The sequence below is a fragment of the Gorilla gorilla genome, chromosome 18 (assembly GCF_029281585.2).
Source record: "Gorilla gorilla gorilla isolate KB3781 chromosome 18, NHGRI_mGorGor1-v2.1_pri, whole genome shotgun sequence".
Lineage (NCBI taxonomy): Eukaryota > Metazoa > Chordata > Mammalia > Primates > Hominidae > Gorilla > Gorilla gorilla.
In genome coordinates this window covers 3,823,777-3,837,891 of record NC_073242.2, presented here as the reverse complement: position 1 = coordinate 3,837,891, position 14,115 = coordinate 3,823,777, and the positions used below count along the sequence as shown (strand labels likewise).

The 14,115-nt window shown below is 46.7% G+C and overlaps 1 protein-coding gene across 4 annotated transcripts in view; it reads left to right on the top strand.

Annotated features, from left to right (window-relative positions):
* Positions 1–14,115, top strand: part of LUC7L (LUC7 like) — a 45,525-nt gene that overhangs the window by 19,832 nt on the left and 11,578 nt on the right. For all 4 annotated transcript variants that reach the window (XM_019011654.4, XM_004056866.5, XM_063699848.1 and 1 more), the window contains 2 exons: positions 8,017–8,127; positions 10,072–10,215. In XM_019011654.4, the coding sequence (XP_018867199.1) occupies positions 8,017–8,127; positions 10,072–10,215 (255 nt within the window). The remainder of the gene's footprint in view (positions 1–8,016; positions 8,128–10,071; positions 10,216–14,115) is intronic.

Below are 14,115 nucleotides of genomic sequence, written 5' to 3'. Positions count from 1 at the left end.
AATTGAAAATTAGCCGGGCGTGGTGGCGGGCACCTATAATCCCAGGTACTCGGGAGGCTGAGGCAGGAGAATCACTTGAACCTAGGAGGCAGAGGTTGCAGTGAGCCAAGATCGCGCCATTGCACTGTAGCCTGGGCAACAAGAGCGAAACCCTGTCTCAAAAAAAAAACAGTAAACCGAGCTGGGCAGGCAAGGGGGCTTCTGCTTGTAATCCTGTCACTTTCGGAGGCCAAAAGTGAAGGATCACTTGAGCCCAGGAGTTTTTGCCTGAAGAACATGTTTCTAGAAAAAAAATAGAAAATTAGCTGGGTGTGGTGGAGCAGCAGTGTTGTGGGAGAGTGATCTGTCAAGACACTGTCGATGTTTTTGTTTTGTTTTTTTTGAGACAGTGTCTTACTCTGTCATCCAGGCTGGAGTACAGTGGCATGATCTCAGCTCACTGCAACCTCTGCCTTCCCGGTTCAAGCAATTTTCCTGCCGCAGCCTCCTGAGTAGCTGGGACTACAGGTGCATGTCACCACACCTGGCCAATTTTCTGTATTTTCTTTTTTTTTTTTTTTTGAGACGGAGTTTTGCTTTTGTCACCCAGGCTGGAGTGCAGTGGCGCGATGATCTTGGCTCACTGCAACCTCCGCCTGCCGGGTTCAAGCAACTCTCCTACCTCAGCCTCCCGAATAGCTGGGATTGCAGGCACGCGCCACCATGCCCGGCTAATTTTTTGTATTTTTAGTAGAGACGGGGGTTTTACAATACTGGTCAGGCTGGTCTCAAACTCCTGACCTTGTGATCCATTCGCCTCGGCCTCCCAAAGTGCTGGGATTACAGGTGTGAGCCACTGCGCCCGGCCCAATTTTTTGTATTTTCAGTAGGCAGGGTTTCACCATGTTAGCGAGGATGGTCTCAAGCTCCTGACCTCGTGATCCGCCCGCCTCACCCTCCCAAAGTGCTGGGATTACAGGCGTGATCCATTGCACCTGGCCTACTGTTGGTGTTTTAAACATTTTTTTCCGGAATTCCACTGTTGGAAATGTGTCTTAAGGATATGTGAAAATGAATGCAGAGAAAAGATGTTTATTGTAACTTACTTTAAGAGGAAAAAAAGATGTAATACAACTATTGAGATAGGATCTTGTTCTGCCCAGGCTGGATTGCAGTGGCGTGATCATAGCTCACGGTAGCCTCCAACTCCTGGCCTCAAGCTATTCTCCTACTTCAGTCTTCGAAGTTCTGGGATTACAGTCACAAGCCACCATGCCTGGCCTAAAAGTATCTCTGCCTTGTGACTTATTTCTAGAAATCTCTATCCTAAGAAAGTAATTGGAAATACATGGAAACATGGTTATAGTAAAGATGTTTGTGGGCCAGGTGCAGTGGTCCATGCCTGTAATCCTAGCGCTTTGAGAGACTAGGGTGGGTGGGTCGCATGAGCCCAGTTGGAGACTAGCCTGGGCAAGATGACAAACCCTGTCTGTACAGAAAATACCAAAAAACTTAGCCAGACAAGGTGGCCTGCAACTATAGTCCCAGCTACTCGAGGGGCTGAGGCTGGAGGATCAGTTGAGCCCAGAAGATCAAGGCTGAAGTGAGCTGTGGTAGCACCACTGTGCTCCAGCCTGGAGAACAGAACAAGAGTCTGTCTCAGATAAATGAATGAATGAATAAATGATACTTATGACAAAATTGTTTATGAGATTGAAATTTGGATCCAAGAAAAATGCCCAAGAAGAGAAATGAATGAATAAATTATAATGAACCTATATGGTAGACTCTGCCCTTGAAACTAATGTTTGTGCAACCTGTCTAATGATTTCAAATTGCTTATGATAGGCAGGGCTCAGTGGCTCACACCTGTAATCCCAGCACTTCGGGAGGCTGAGGTGGGTGGATCATGAGGTCAGGATACCAGCCTGACCAACATGGTGAAACACTGTCTCTACTAAAAATATAAAAATTAGCTGGGTGTGGTGGTGCGCATCTGTAATCCCAGCTACTCAGGAAGCTGAGGCAGGAGAATAGCTTGAACCCAGGAGGCAGAGGTTGCAGTGAGCCGAGATTGTGCCATTGCACTCTAGCCTGGGCGACAGAGCAAGACTCCATTTCAAAAAAAACACAATTGCTCATGAGAACACAAAACAAAGACACAAAATATAAAGCTGTAACGATTTCAACTCAAGCCAGGCACAGTGGCTCACTCCTGTAATCCTAGCACTTTGGGAGGCTGAGGTGGGCAGATCACAAGATCAGGAGATGGAGACCTTCCTGGCCAAGATAGTGAAACCCCATCGCTACTAAAAATAGAAAACATTAGCCAGGCGTGATGGTGGGCACCTGTAATCCCAGCTACTTTGGAGGGTGAGGTAGGAAAATCGCTTGAACCTGGGAGGCAGAGATTGCGGTGAGCCGAGATTGTGCCACTGCACTCCAGTCCAGGAAACAGTGCCAGACTCGGTCTCAAATAAAGAAAAAAAGAAAAAACATCTGCCGGGTGCGATGGCTCACGCCTGTAATCTCAGCACTTTGGGAGGCCGAGGCGGATGAATTGCATGAGGTCAGGAGTTCGAGACCAGTCTGACCAACATGGTGATAACCTGTCTCTAATAAAAATACAGAAATAAAATTAGCCAGGTGTTGTGGCGTGCACCTGCAATCCCAGGTACTTGGGAGGCTGAGGCAGGGGAATTGCTTGAGCCTGGGATGCAGAGGTTGCAGTGAGCTCAGATGTTGCCTCTACACTCCAGCCTGGGTGACAAGATGACGCTGTGTCTCCCTGTCCCCTTCCAAAAAAAAACAATTGTGGGCCTTTATTTTCTGCCTGGACCATCACCTTAAGCTTGATGGATGGAACTCCTGGCACATTTCTACCCAGGATCCTCCCAGTACTCAGTTGTTTTACGTGGGAGAAGATGCCCTCCCTGTCCTCATCATTGCCTGCTTCCAGCCTGAGTCAGCCTCAGCCTGACCACAACAGAGCCAGGCCTTGATATGTTTTATCTGGAAGTTGCCTAGGAAAGGATGTGTGCTATATTTGTTATAAGGCAGTCTATAAATAAACTAAGTTTCTCAACTTGTAAACTGTCAAACAGCAATATTAATCATATTAAGCTCTGAAAAAGTTACAGATGGCCAGGTGTGCGCTCACGCCTGTAATCCCAGTACTTTGGTGGGAGGCAGAGGCCGGAAGATTGCTTGAGCCCAGGAATTCGAGACCAGCCTGGGCAAAGTCTCTACAAAATCAGAAATGTTAGCTGGGTGTAGTGACGTGTTCCTATAGTCCTACCTGATTTGGAGGCTGAGGTGGAAGGATGGTTTGAACCTGAGAGGTCAAGGCTAAAGTGAGCCGTGATCGTGCCACTGTATTCTAGCCTGGGTGACAGAGCAAGATCCTCTCGGGAAAAAAAAAAAGGTATATTTCTTTAGTGTTCACATGTTGAAAATGTAATGAATGTGTCTTTGTAATTCACCAAAAGTGTAATTAACCTTTACCCCCATGTTGTCTGGCCATGTGATGTTTTGAAAAGTTTTCAAAACAACATATATGGGCTCATTTCAAAGCTGTTTTTAATATACCACGAGACCAGTTCTGATTGTATGTAGTTTTCCTGTCTTACAGTTGTCCAGTATAAGAGTGACATTTTTCTAGGTCAAATGTCTTGAGTTAGAGTCCCTGTGTGACCCTGGGCCAGTTATTTCACCTTCTTTTTTTCATCATTTTTGACAGCATCATTGAGGCAGCTGATGATGGCTGCCTCAGATTTGTGAGGATGAAGTGCAGGTCTTTGGAGCCAGACCGCAAGGGTCCTTGGATCCTGACTCCATTGCTTACTTAGTGGTTTGGTAGCTGTACTTCACTTTCATCATCCATGCAATGGAGACCCGACGAGCTCCTCTGCGGCTGTTTTTTTTGAGATGGAGTTTCGCTCTTGTTGCCCAGGTTGGAGTGCAACGGCACGATCTCAGCTCACCGCAACCTCCGCCTCCCGAGTTCAAGTGATTCTCCTGCCTCAGCCTCCTGAGTAGTTGGGATTACAGGCATGCACCACCATGCCCGGGTAATTTTGTATTTTTAGTAGAGATGGGGTTTCTCCATGTTGGTCAGGCTGATCTCAAACTCCTGACCTCAGGTGATCCACCCGCCTCAGCCTCCCAAAGTGCTGGGATTACAGGCATGAGCCACCACGCCCGGCCCCTCTGCGGCTCTTTTGAGGTGTTTAGCTTACGTGCCTAGCGCAGCACAAGGGCACCTGTCTGCTGTGACAGTTCTGACTGACATCATGGGCTTTTCTCAGGCTCAGTGACCACCGGCCTGTGTCAGTGCTGCTGGGCCGGGAGAGCTGGTAACAGCACCAGGCGGTCCGTGTGTGGAGGGACAGCCTCCTCAGTGGAGATGATGTGTGCTGATATTGCCCAGTTTTGCCATACTGTTAGGACACAAGTCTTTGTGCTGGTGCTGTCTGTGCTCAGGGGCTTTTAGGGTTTATGTTTCATAACGCTACTCAGAGATAGAGAGAGGTTGGGTGACTTTCTAGTAAGTGGTAGGTTGTGATTAGGACCTAATTTTTGGAGTCGAATGTCTTTTTTTTAATCATTTAAATCTGCTCTTTTAAGAAACAGGCTAAAGTTGAGAAACACTTTGAAGGGAGAGGGCAGTAGAACAGAAAGCCACCTTTTAAAGAACTTGGCAGCTCTTGGTTGGCTTGTTCTCTGTTGTGAAGTTTACCATTTATAGTTGTTGTTTTCTGTCTGAGCCAGTCTCGCTCTGTCACCCAGGCTGGAGTGCAGTGGCGTGATCTTGGCTCACTGCAACCTCCGCCTCCCAGGTTCAAGCGGTTCTCCTGCCTCAGCCTCCCTTGTAGCTGGGATTCACCTCGTAAGGTGAATTAACCTTAGCATATGATAGTTCTCTTAGTGTTTCCCACCACCCTTTTCAGAGTAAGCAATTAGACGTCTAGAGTTTCTTTTCCTTTATCTCTTTGGGTAAATAGCAACCAGTGGTGCCCGCCACCACGCCCGGCTAATTTTTTTGTATTTTTAGTAGAGATGGGGTTTCACCATACTGGCCAGGCTGGTCTCGGACTCCCAAAGTGTTGGGATTACAGGCGTGAGCCACCGTGCTGGGCCTACCATTTAGTGTTCTTTTTTTTCTTTTTTTGAGACGGAGTCTTGCCCTGTCGCCCAGGCTGGAGTGCAGTGGCACACAGTCTCTGCTCACTGCAAGCTCTACCTCCCGGGTTCATGCCATTCTCCTGCCTCAGCCTCCCGAGTAGCTGGGACTATAGGTGCCCGCCACCACGCCCGGCTAATTTTTCGTATTTTTAGTAGAGACGGGGTTTCACTGTGTTAGCCAGGATGGTCTCGATCTCCTGACCCCGTGATCCGCCCACCTCAGCCTCCCAAAGTGCTGGGATTACAGGCGTGAGCCACCACGCCCGGCCACCATTTGGTTTTTAGGTTATCAGACATCTGAGTCTATAGCCAATTTGGATTCTGCTTAAGGTGCAGGTAATTGCTTTGATGGGTTAAGGTATTGGGAGAGTTGTCAGCTGCCTATTTCCCATTTGACCCCTTGAGTGAATCCCTGAATCTGTCTCAGGTTGGTGATTGATTGCTCAGCTTGAGCAGACAGTACAGGGCCACTGTGTGGGTGAACCTGGAGCATCTCAGACTGGTCTGTTAGGGGCTGTTGTCTGAGGTAAGCACAGAAGAGAAGGCACAGTGACCCTTGTCAGCTCCTTAATACTTGGATCCTGATGAGCTCCAGCCAGCTGTTCACCTTTCCAGAAAGTCCAGTGTACAGGTGCATAGAAGCAGTCAAATGCCGGATCATTTGTTTTCCTGATTCTTTGATTTGAACATACTGAAATGTTTACTAGAGAATATCTGGATGACCAACAAGAAGCAGTTTATGTATTTTTTTGAGAGGGAGTCTCGCTCTTGTTGCCCAGGCTGGAGTGCAATGGCACGATCTCAGTTCACTGCAACCTCTGCTTCCCAGGTTCAAGCAATTCTCCTGCCTCAGCCTCCCAAGTAGCTGGGATTACAGGCATGCGCCACCACTTGTGGCTAATTTTGTATTTTTAGTAGAGATGGGGTTTCTCCATGTTGGTCAAGCTGGTCTCGAACTCCTGACCTCAAGTGATCCACCCGCCTTGGCCTCCCAAAGTGCTGGGATTATAGGCGTGAGCTACCGCGCCTGGCCAAGAGGCAGTTTTTGAATTCCAGAATTATGGAGTGATATCTGGGAGTCAGCCTTCATCAGTGATGCTGCTTGTGCTTTCTCCAGCTTCTTGGGAGACTGGGCACCAGGAGACTTGGAGATTCTTCCCTATCTTGACCTACTCCCAAGTATGCATGTTTTTGAAAAAAATATTTAAGATTTCTAGAGAAGATCACAATCTTCTCCAGTGTCTGTGTAATCCATTGTGGAGCAGTTTATTACAGCTGACCTACTGTCTCCTGTCCGTTTTAGGAGCGGTGACTTAGATTATCACCCCTTAGTGTTTTCCTGTCATCTGCCTTCTCATGTCCACCTTAAATTTAGTTTTTGGTAAAAGATCGTGCTATCTAAACCTGTCATCATTGCAAAGCAAACTTATTTATGTTTATCATGATGCTGACATTAGCAAGCTGACTCATGGTTTAATGTTAGTGTTTCTTACTACTGGTCACTGGCTGACAGTCGGAAAAGTGATGCCCGGTTTTTTGTTTTTTTTTTTGAGATGCAACCTTGCTCTGTTGCCCAGGCTGGAGTGCAGTGGTGCCATCTCGGCTCACTGCGACCTCTTCCTCCCAGGTTCAAGCGATTCTTCTGCCTCAGTCTCCTGAGTAGCTGGGACTACAGGTGCATGCCACCACGCCCAGCTAATTTTTATGTTTTTAGTAGAGATGGGGCTTCACCATATTGGGAAGGCTGGTCTCGAACTTCTGACCTCATGGATCCTCCCACCTCGGCCTCCCAAAGTGTTGGGATTACAGGTGTGAGCCACTGGGCCCTGCCTTTTTTTGTTTTTGTTTTTGTTTTTGATACGGAGTCTTGCTCTGTTGCCTAGGCTGGAGTGCGGTGGTCTGGTCTCGGTTCACTACAACTTCTGCCTCCCAGGCTCAAGCGATTCTCCTGCCTCAGCCGCCTGAGTAGCTGGGATTACAGGCACCCGCTACCATGCCCAGCTAATTTTTGTATTTTTATTAGAGACCATGTTGGCCAGACTGGTCTTGAACTCCTGACCTCAGATGATCCGCCCACCTTGGCGTCCCAAAGTCCTGGGATTACAGGTGTGAGCCACTGCGCCCGGTTCTGTCTCTATTTTTATCTGAAATTACGTTAGCCTTTGCCTAGTTATGGTAAATTAACCTTAGCATATGATAGTTCTCTCAGTGTTTCCCACCACCCTTTTCAGAGTAAGCAATCAGACGTCTACAGCTTCTTTTCCTTTATCTCTTTGGGTAAATAGCAACCAGTTTTTCCTGCTACTTTAGATAGTAGGCAATAACGAAATGTATTCATAGCTCTCAGTAATATTTGTTCTATTGTTTTGTTTTTGAGGTGAAAGGGGGGACCCTACCCTCAGAACATGAGGGAATAATATTTACGTGGCTCACAAAGACCAGTGAGTACATCATATGCATCTCTCACAACTCCCCAGAAGAGGGCCTCCAGCAAGAGTCTAGGCTCAGCCTTTTCTGTCCCTCCGAGAACTCTATGAATTGCTGCCAAGTGTTTTAATTTTCCTCAGAATTTCTTTGTAATGTTATTAAGGGTTGGAGGTCCTTTTACAAATTTTGGAAATAAATAAATCAAATGAGAAGACCATGCTTCCAAACAATCATTCTGTTTAACAGATCCCCTTGATTTAATGCAATTATGAATGTGTTAGTGGTAGTGTAGTTTAAGATCTTCCCCTTGAATCTACAGGCTTTAAAGAAACGAACCTAGGAGTGTATTTCCTATCAAGCAAATGGGTTCTAAGACTTTACGCTTTACACGTCATTGATTATAGTGCTCTGCTTTTCCCGTGCTAGGCAATGGATCACTTGGAGTCCTTTATTGCGGAATGTGATCGGAGAACTGAGCTCGCCAAGAAGCGGCTGGCAGAAACACAGGAGGAAATCAGTGCGGAAGTTTCTGCAAAGGTATGCTTGGGTGGCTTCGGTGTCTGGTGTGTTCTTAAAAATACTGGCTTGTCAATAGCTTTTTTTTTGAGATGGAGTCTCCCTCTGTCACCCAGGCTGGAGTGCAGTGGCGCGATCTCAGCTCACTGCAAGCTCTGCCTCCCAGGTTCACGCCATTCTCCTGCCTCAGCCTACCGAGTAGCTGGGACTGCAGACGCCCGCCACCACGCCCGGCTAATTTTTTGTATTTTTAGTAGAGACGGGGTTTTACTGTGTTAGCCGGTATGGTCTCGATCTCCTGAACTCCTGATCTGCCTGACTCAACCTCCCTAAGTGCTGGGATTACAGGCGTGAGCCACTGCGCCCGGCCTTGTCAATAGCTATTAACTCACCCTCAGCACTGATTGTGTGGACAGTACTCTGTGCCTTACTCCAGTTAAGGATAGAGGGCTGTGATCAAGCATTCATGTGTCATTGAATTCTCATCCCTCAGGAGCTGCTATCTCTGTCTTTTTATTCTGTCCATTTTCGTCCTCTGTACATGGTTTATTATCATTATTTTTTAATTTCAATATATTCTTCGCTGAGTTTGGTGGCTTATGCTTGTAGTCCCAGCACTTTGGGACACCAAGGTGGGGGCAGACTACTTGAGCCCAGGAGTTTTAGACCTGAGCAACATGAAGAAACCCCATCTCTACAAAAAATACATATGTTAGCCAGGCTTGGTGGTGCACATGTGTATCCCAGTTACTCAGGAGGCTGAGATGGGAGGATCACTTGAGCTTGGGGAGATTGAGGCTTCACTGAGCTGTGATCATGCTACTTTGCTTCAGCCTGGATAACAGAGTGAGACCCTGCCTCAAAAGAAAAAAAAAATTATTGTCGGTTTTTTTTTTTTTTTTTAAGAGACAGAGTCTTGCTCTGTCGCCCAGGCTGGAGGGCAGTGGCGTGATCTCGACTCACTGCAAGCTCCGCCTCCCGGGTTTACGCCATTCTCCTGCCTTAGCATCCCGAATAGCTGGGACTACAGGCTCCCGCCACCATGCCCAGCTAATTTTTTGTATTTTTAGTAGAGACGGGGTTTCACCGTGTTAGCCAGGATGGTCTCGATCTCTTGACCTCGTGATCTGCCCGCCTCGTTTTCCCAAAGTGCTGGGATTACAGGCATGAGCCACTGCGCCCAGCCATCTTTTTTTTTTTTTTTTTTTTTTTAAATAAAGATGGAGTCTGTTGCCCAAGCTGGTCTGGAACTCTTGGGCTTAAGCGATCCTCCCGCCTTGTCCTCCGGAAGTGCTGGGATTACAGGTGTGAGCCAGCATGCCCAGCCTCTGCATGTTGTTTTAAACTCTAATATCTCCACATAAAACTGGAAAGAATTGGTAAGGAAATGGTCAAACTGTGGTACATCCATATCATAGAATGAAAAGGAGGTAGATTTATATGTAATTAGACTGAGTGCCATTTACATCACTCTTCTGTTTTTGTCTTCAGTGGAACTAAGTCTCTCCTTGTTTTTTCTTTTCAGTGTTGTAAAAGCATTTCTTAGGATTTACACAATTGCTAATTTGACCAAAGGTGCTATTTTGTTTCAGAAGGTAAATCCTAGTAATTAGGTATTTTGCTTACAGCTTAAATCTGTACATTTAAACCTAGGCATTTTATTACCCATACCCAGAAGAAAAAGTCATAAAGAGAGACAGCCTAGACAATGACCAATCTATGGTGATCCTTGGAAGCATGTCGGAAGTGACAAAGGTGCTACTGGTTTCATTGGAACATAGGACTCGTTTATGGTTACAGTCTCAATGCTGGCAGTAAGGATGCCTTCATTGTTAAGTGTGGATCTTTAGCTCTTCCACTTATTTTCAGTAGAACAGACTGGAAATGGAGCAGGAGAAACCCTTGTTGCCTTTGCATTCACTTTCATTTTCGGATGTCTGCTTACCTCATTCTTTCTCCTCACAGGCAGAAAAAGTACATGAGTTAAATGAAGAAATAGGAAAACTCCTTGCTAAAGCCGAACAGCTAGGGGCTGAAGGTAATGTGGATGAATCCCAGAAGATTCTTATGGAAGTGGAAAAAGTTCGTGCGAAGAAAAAAGAAGCTGAGGTTGGTGAGAGAAGTGTCTTAGGGCAAGAGAAATCTTAGTAATTTTTGGCAGAGTTGACCATTTGAATTAATTTAGCCCATGCTTGCTCCCATTTTTAAAAAATTTATACATTTTGGGCCCAGCACAGTGGCTCATGCCTGTAATCCCAGCACTTTGGGAGGCCGAGGCGGGCAGATCACGAGGTCAGGAGATAAGACCATCCTGGCTAACACAGTGAATCCCCGTCTCTACTAAAAATACAAAAAAATTAGCCGGGCATGGCGCCAGGCGCCTGTAGTCCCAGCTGCTCCGGAGGCTGAGGAAGGAGAATGGCGTGAACCTGGGAGGCGGAGCTTGCAGTGAGCCACTGCACTCCAGCCTGGGCGACAGAGCGAGACTCTGTCTCAAAAAAAAAATATTTATGAACGTTGTTTTTGCAAGCAGTTTTAGCTTCATAGCTAAATTGAGAGGAAAGTACAGAGATTCTCCATGTACCCCCTCCTCAGACAGCCTCCTCCATTCCTAGCATCTGCCCACAGTCAGTGGGTCTACATTGACTCGTCATTATCACCCAAAGTCTGTAGAAAATGTTAGGTATGTCATGAATACATAAAATATATGAGGATACTAGTCTTTTATTTACTGCCATGAAATATACACAAGTCTATTATGAAAAGGTCACATTTGTCAAAACTTAAGCGTATGGCCAGCTATGGTGGCTCTTGGCTTTAGTCTCAGCTGTTCGGGAGGCTGAGATGAGAGGATCCCTTAATCCTAGGAGTTTTGGAGTCCAGCCTGGATAACATAGCAAGACCCCGTCTCTAAAAAAGAAGAGGCTACATGCAAACGCTTACAGACCATACATGACACCATTCGCCGTCGAGAGATGTTAACAAACGTAGCGCAGAGGTGCAGTATTAGATCAGGGCTGCCTAAGAATAGCTGTAATAGGTACTGTACTACTGTAATAATTCATGCCACTTCCTGTTGCCGTTGTGTGGAGCTCAAGGGTCGTGAGTATCCCCTTGAAACACCACGTGACACTCATCATCTCCGAAGGAGCAGTTCACCTCTCCAGTACGTTCCTACTGCAGTAAAAAGTGAACTCACAGGGTTCCTAGGCGTTTTTCATCGTGTTTAGTGCAATACCATAAACTTTGAGTAATGCCATAGGATCCATATGCCACTAGTGATGCTGAAAATGCTCCCAAGAAGGCAAGAAGATATTACAAGAAAAAGTTGAGTTGCTTGATATATACATTAGATTCAGGTCTGCAGTTGCAGTTGCTACCATTTCAGACAGACAATTCATCTTGTAAATGAGCAGTGTAAACATACAGAATTGATCAGTACAGCACAGTACTGTAAATGTATTTTATTTTCTCTTCCTTATAATTTTCTCTCTTTTTTTTTTTTTTTGAGATGGAGTCTTGCTCTGTTCCCCAGGCTGGAGTGCAGTGGCACGATCTCAGCTCACTGCAAGCTCCGCTTCCTGGGTTCACACCATTCTCCTGCCTCAGCCTCCAGAGTAGCTGAGACTACAGACGCCCACCACCACGCCCGGCTAATTTTTTTGTATTTTCAGTAGAGACGGGGTTTCACTGTGTTAGCCAGGATGGTCTCAATCTGACTCGTGGTCCACCCGCCTCGGTCTCCCAAACTGCTGGGATTACAGGAGTGAGCCACCATGCTCTGCTCGGCCCATGGCTAATTTTTTTTTTTTTTTTTTTTGCATTTCTAATAGGGATGGGGTTTCACCATGTTGGCCAAGCTGGTCTCGAACTTCTGACCTCAGGTGATCCGTCTGCCTTGGCCTCCCAAAGTGCTGGGATCACAGGCGTGAGCCACTTTGCCAGGCCATTTGATACCTTTTATGAGTCTCGTAATTTTTCTCATAGTGAAGATCTTATACAGGTTTTGTTAGATTTCTACCTAAATATTTCATTTTTGTGGGTGCTGGTGTAATTGGTCATTTGTTTTTTGGTTTTTGTTTTTGTGTTTTTTTGAGATGGAGTCTCATTCATTCGCCCAGGCTGGAGTGCAGTGGCGTGATCTCGGCTCACTGCAACCTCCGCCTCCCGGGCTCAAGAGATTCTCCTGCCTCAGCCTCCCAAGTAGCTGAGACTATAGGCGTGTGCCACCATACCTGGCTAATTTTTTGTGTTTTTAGTAGGGATGCGATTTAACCGTGTTAGCCAGGATGGCCTCGATCTCCTGACCTCATGATCCGCCTGCCTTGGCCTCCCAAAGTGCTGGGATTACAGGTGTGAGCCACCGCACCCCGCCCTCCCCGCCTCCACCCCGCCCCCCGCCCTGAGACGGTCTCACTTTCTCGCCCAGGCTGGAGTGCAGTGGCGCGATCTTGGCTCGCTGAAGGCTTGATCTCCTGGGCTCATTTGATCCTCCCGCCTCAGCCTTTCAAATAGCTAGGACTGAAGGCGCATGCCACCAAGCCCAGCTAATTTTTTGTGTTTTTTGGAGAGACTGGGTTTCGCCATGTTGTCAAGGCTGGTCTTGAAATCCTTGGCTCAAGCGATCTGCCCAGCTCCGCTTCCCAAAGTGCTGGGATTAGAGTCATGAGCCACCATGACGCCTGGCCTCTTGTAATACCTTTATCTGGTTTTGGTATTATGGTAATGTCCCCATAGAAGGAGTTAGAAAATACTCTCTCTGCTTCTATTTTCTGAAAGCGATTGTAGAGAATTGGCATGATTTGCTCCCTAATGCTTTGGTAGAATTCACCAGTAAACCCATCTGGACCTGATGCTTTCTGTTTTGGAAGGTTATTAATATACAGATCAATTCAGATCATCTGTTTCTTCTTGTGTGAGTTTTGGCAGATTGTGTTTTTCAACATTATAATTTTTTTTTACATGGAGTCTCTCTCTGTTACCCAGGCTGGAGTGCGGTGGTGCGATGGCTCGCTGCAACCTCCAACTCCTGGGTTCAAGTGATTATCCTGCCTCAGCCTCCTGAGCAGCTGAGATTACAGGTGCCTGCCACCATGCCCAGCTAATTTTTGTATTTTTAGTAGAGAAGACGGGGTTTCACCATGTCGGTCAGGCTGATCTCAAACTCCTGACCTCAAGTGATCCACCTGCCTCCGCCTCCCAAAGTGCTGGGATTACAGGCTTGAGCCACTGCTCCTGGCTGTCTTTGAAGGGATTGGTCCATTTCATCTAGTTTATCGCTTTTGTGGGCATGGAGTTGTTGTTTTTAAGAGTTGTTTATATTATTCCTTTAAAGTGGGTGGATCCGTAATGATGTCCTGTCTTTCATTTCTGATATTAGTACAGTCGTATCTTTCTTAAGGATTAAATATTCTGAGGAGTGCGTTCCATGGTTCATCATTGTGAGAACATTATAGAGTGTGCTTAACAAACCTGGATGGTATAGCCATGTGGGCTGTGTGGTGGAGCCCGTTGCTCCTAGGCTCCACACCTGTACAGCATGTTACTGTGCTGAATACTGTAGGCAGTTGCAACACAGTGGGCCCCTAAATATTTGTGTATGTAAACATAGAAAAGGTACAGTAAAAATACAGTATAAAAGATAAGAAATAACACTTGATACAGTTTGGATGTGTGGTACGTCCAAATCTCATGTTGAAATGTGACCTCCAGTGTTGGAGGCGGGTCTAGTGGGAGGTGTTTGGGTCATGGGGGTGGTCCACTCGTCAGTGGCTTGGTGCCCTCCCTGGGGTAGTGGGTTCACCTCAGAGCTGATTGTTGAAAGGAGCCTAGGTCCTCCTCTCTGTCTCACTCCTTCTTTTGCCATGTCATATGCTGACTCCCCTTTTGCTGCCTTCTGCCCAGCGTAAAAGCTTATGGAGGGTGGGTGTGGTGGCTCATGCCTGTAATCTCAACACTTTGGAAGGTCGAGGCAGGAGGATTGCTTGAGTCCAGGAGTTTGAGACCAGC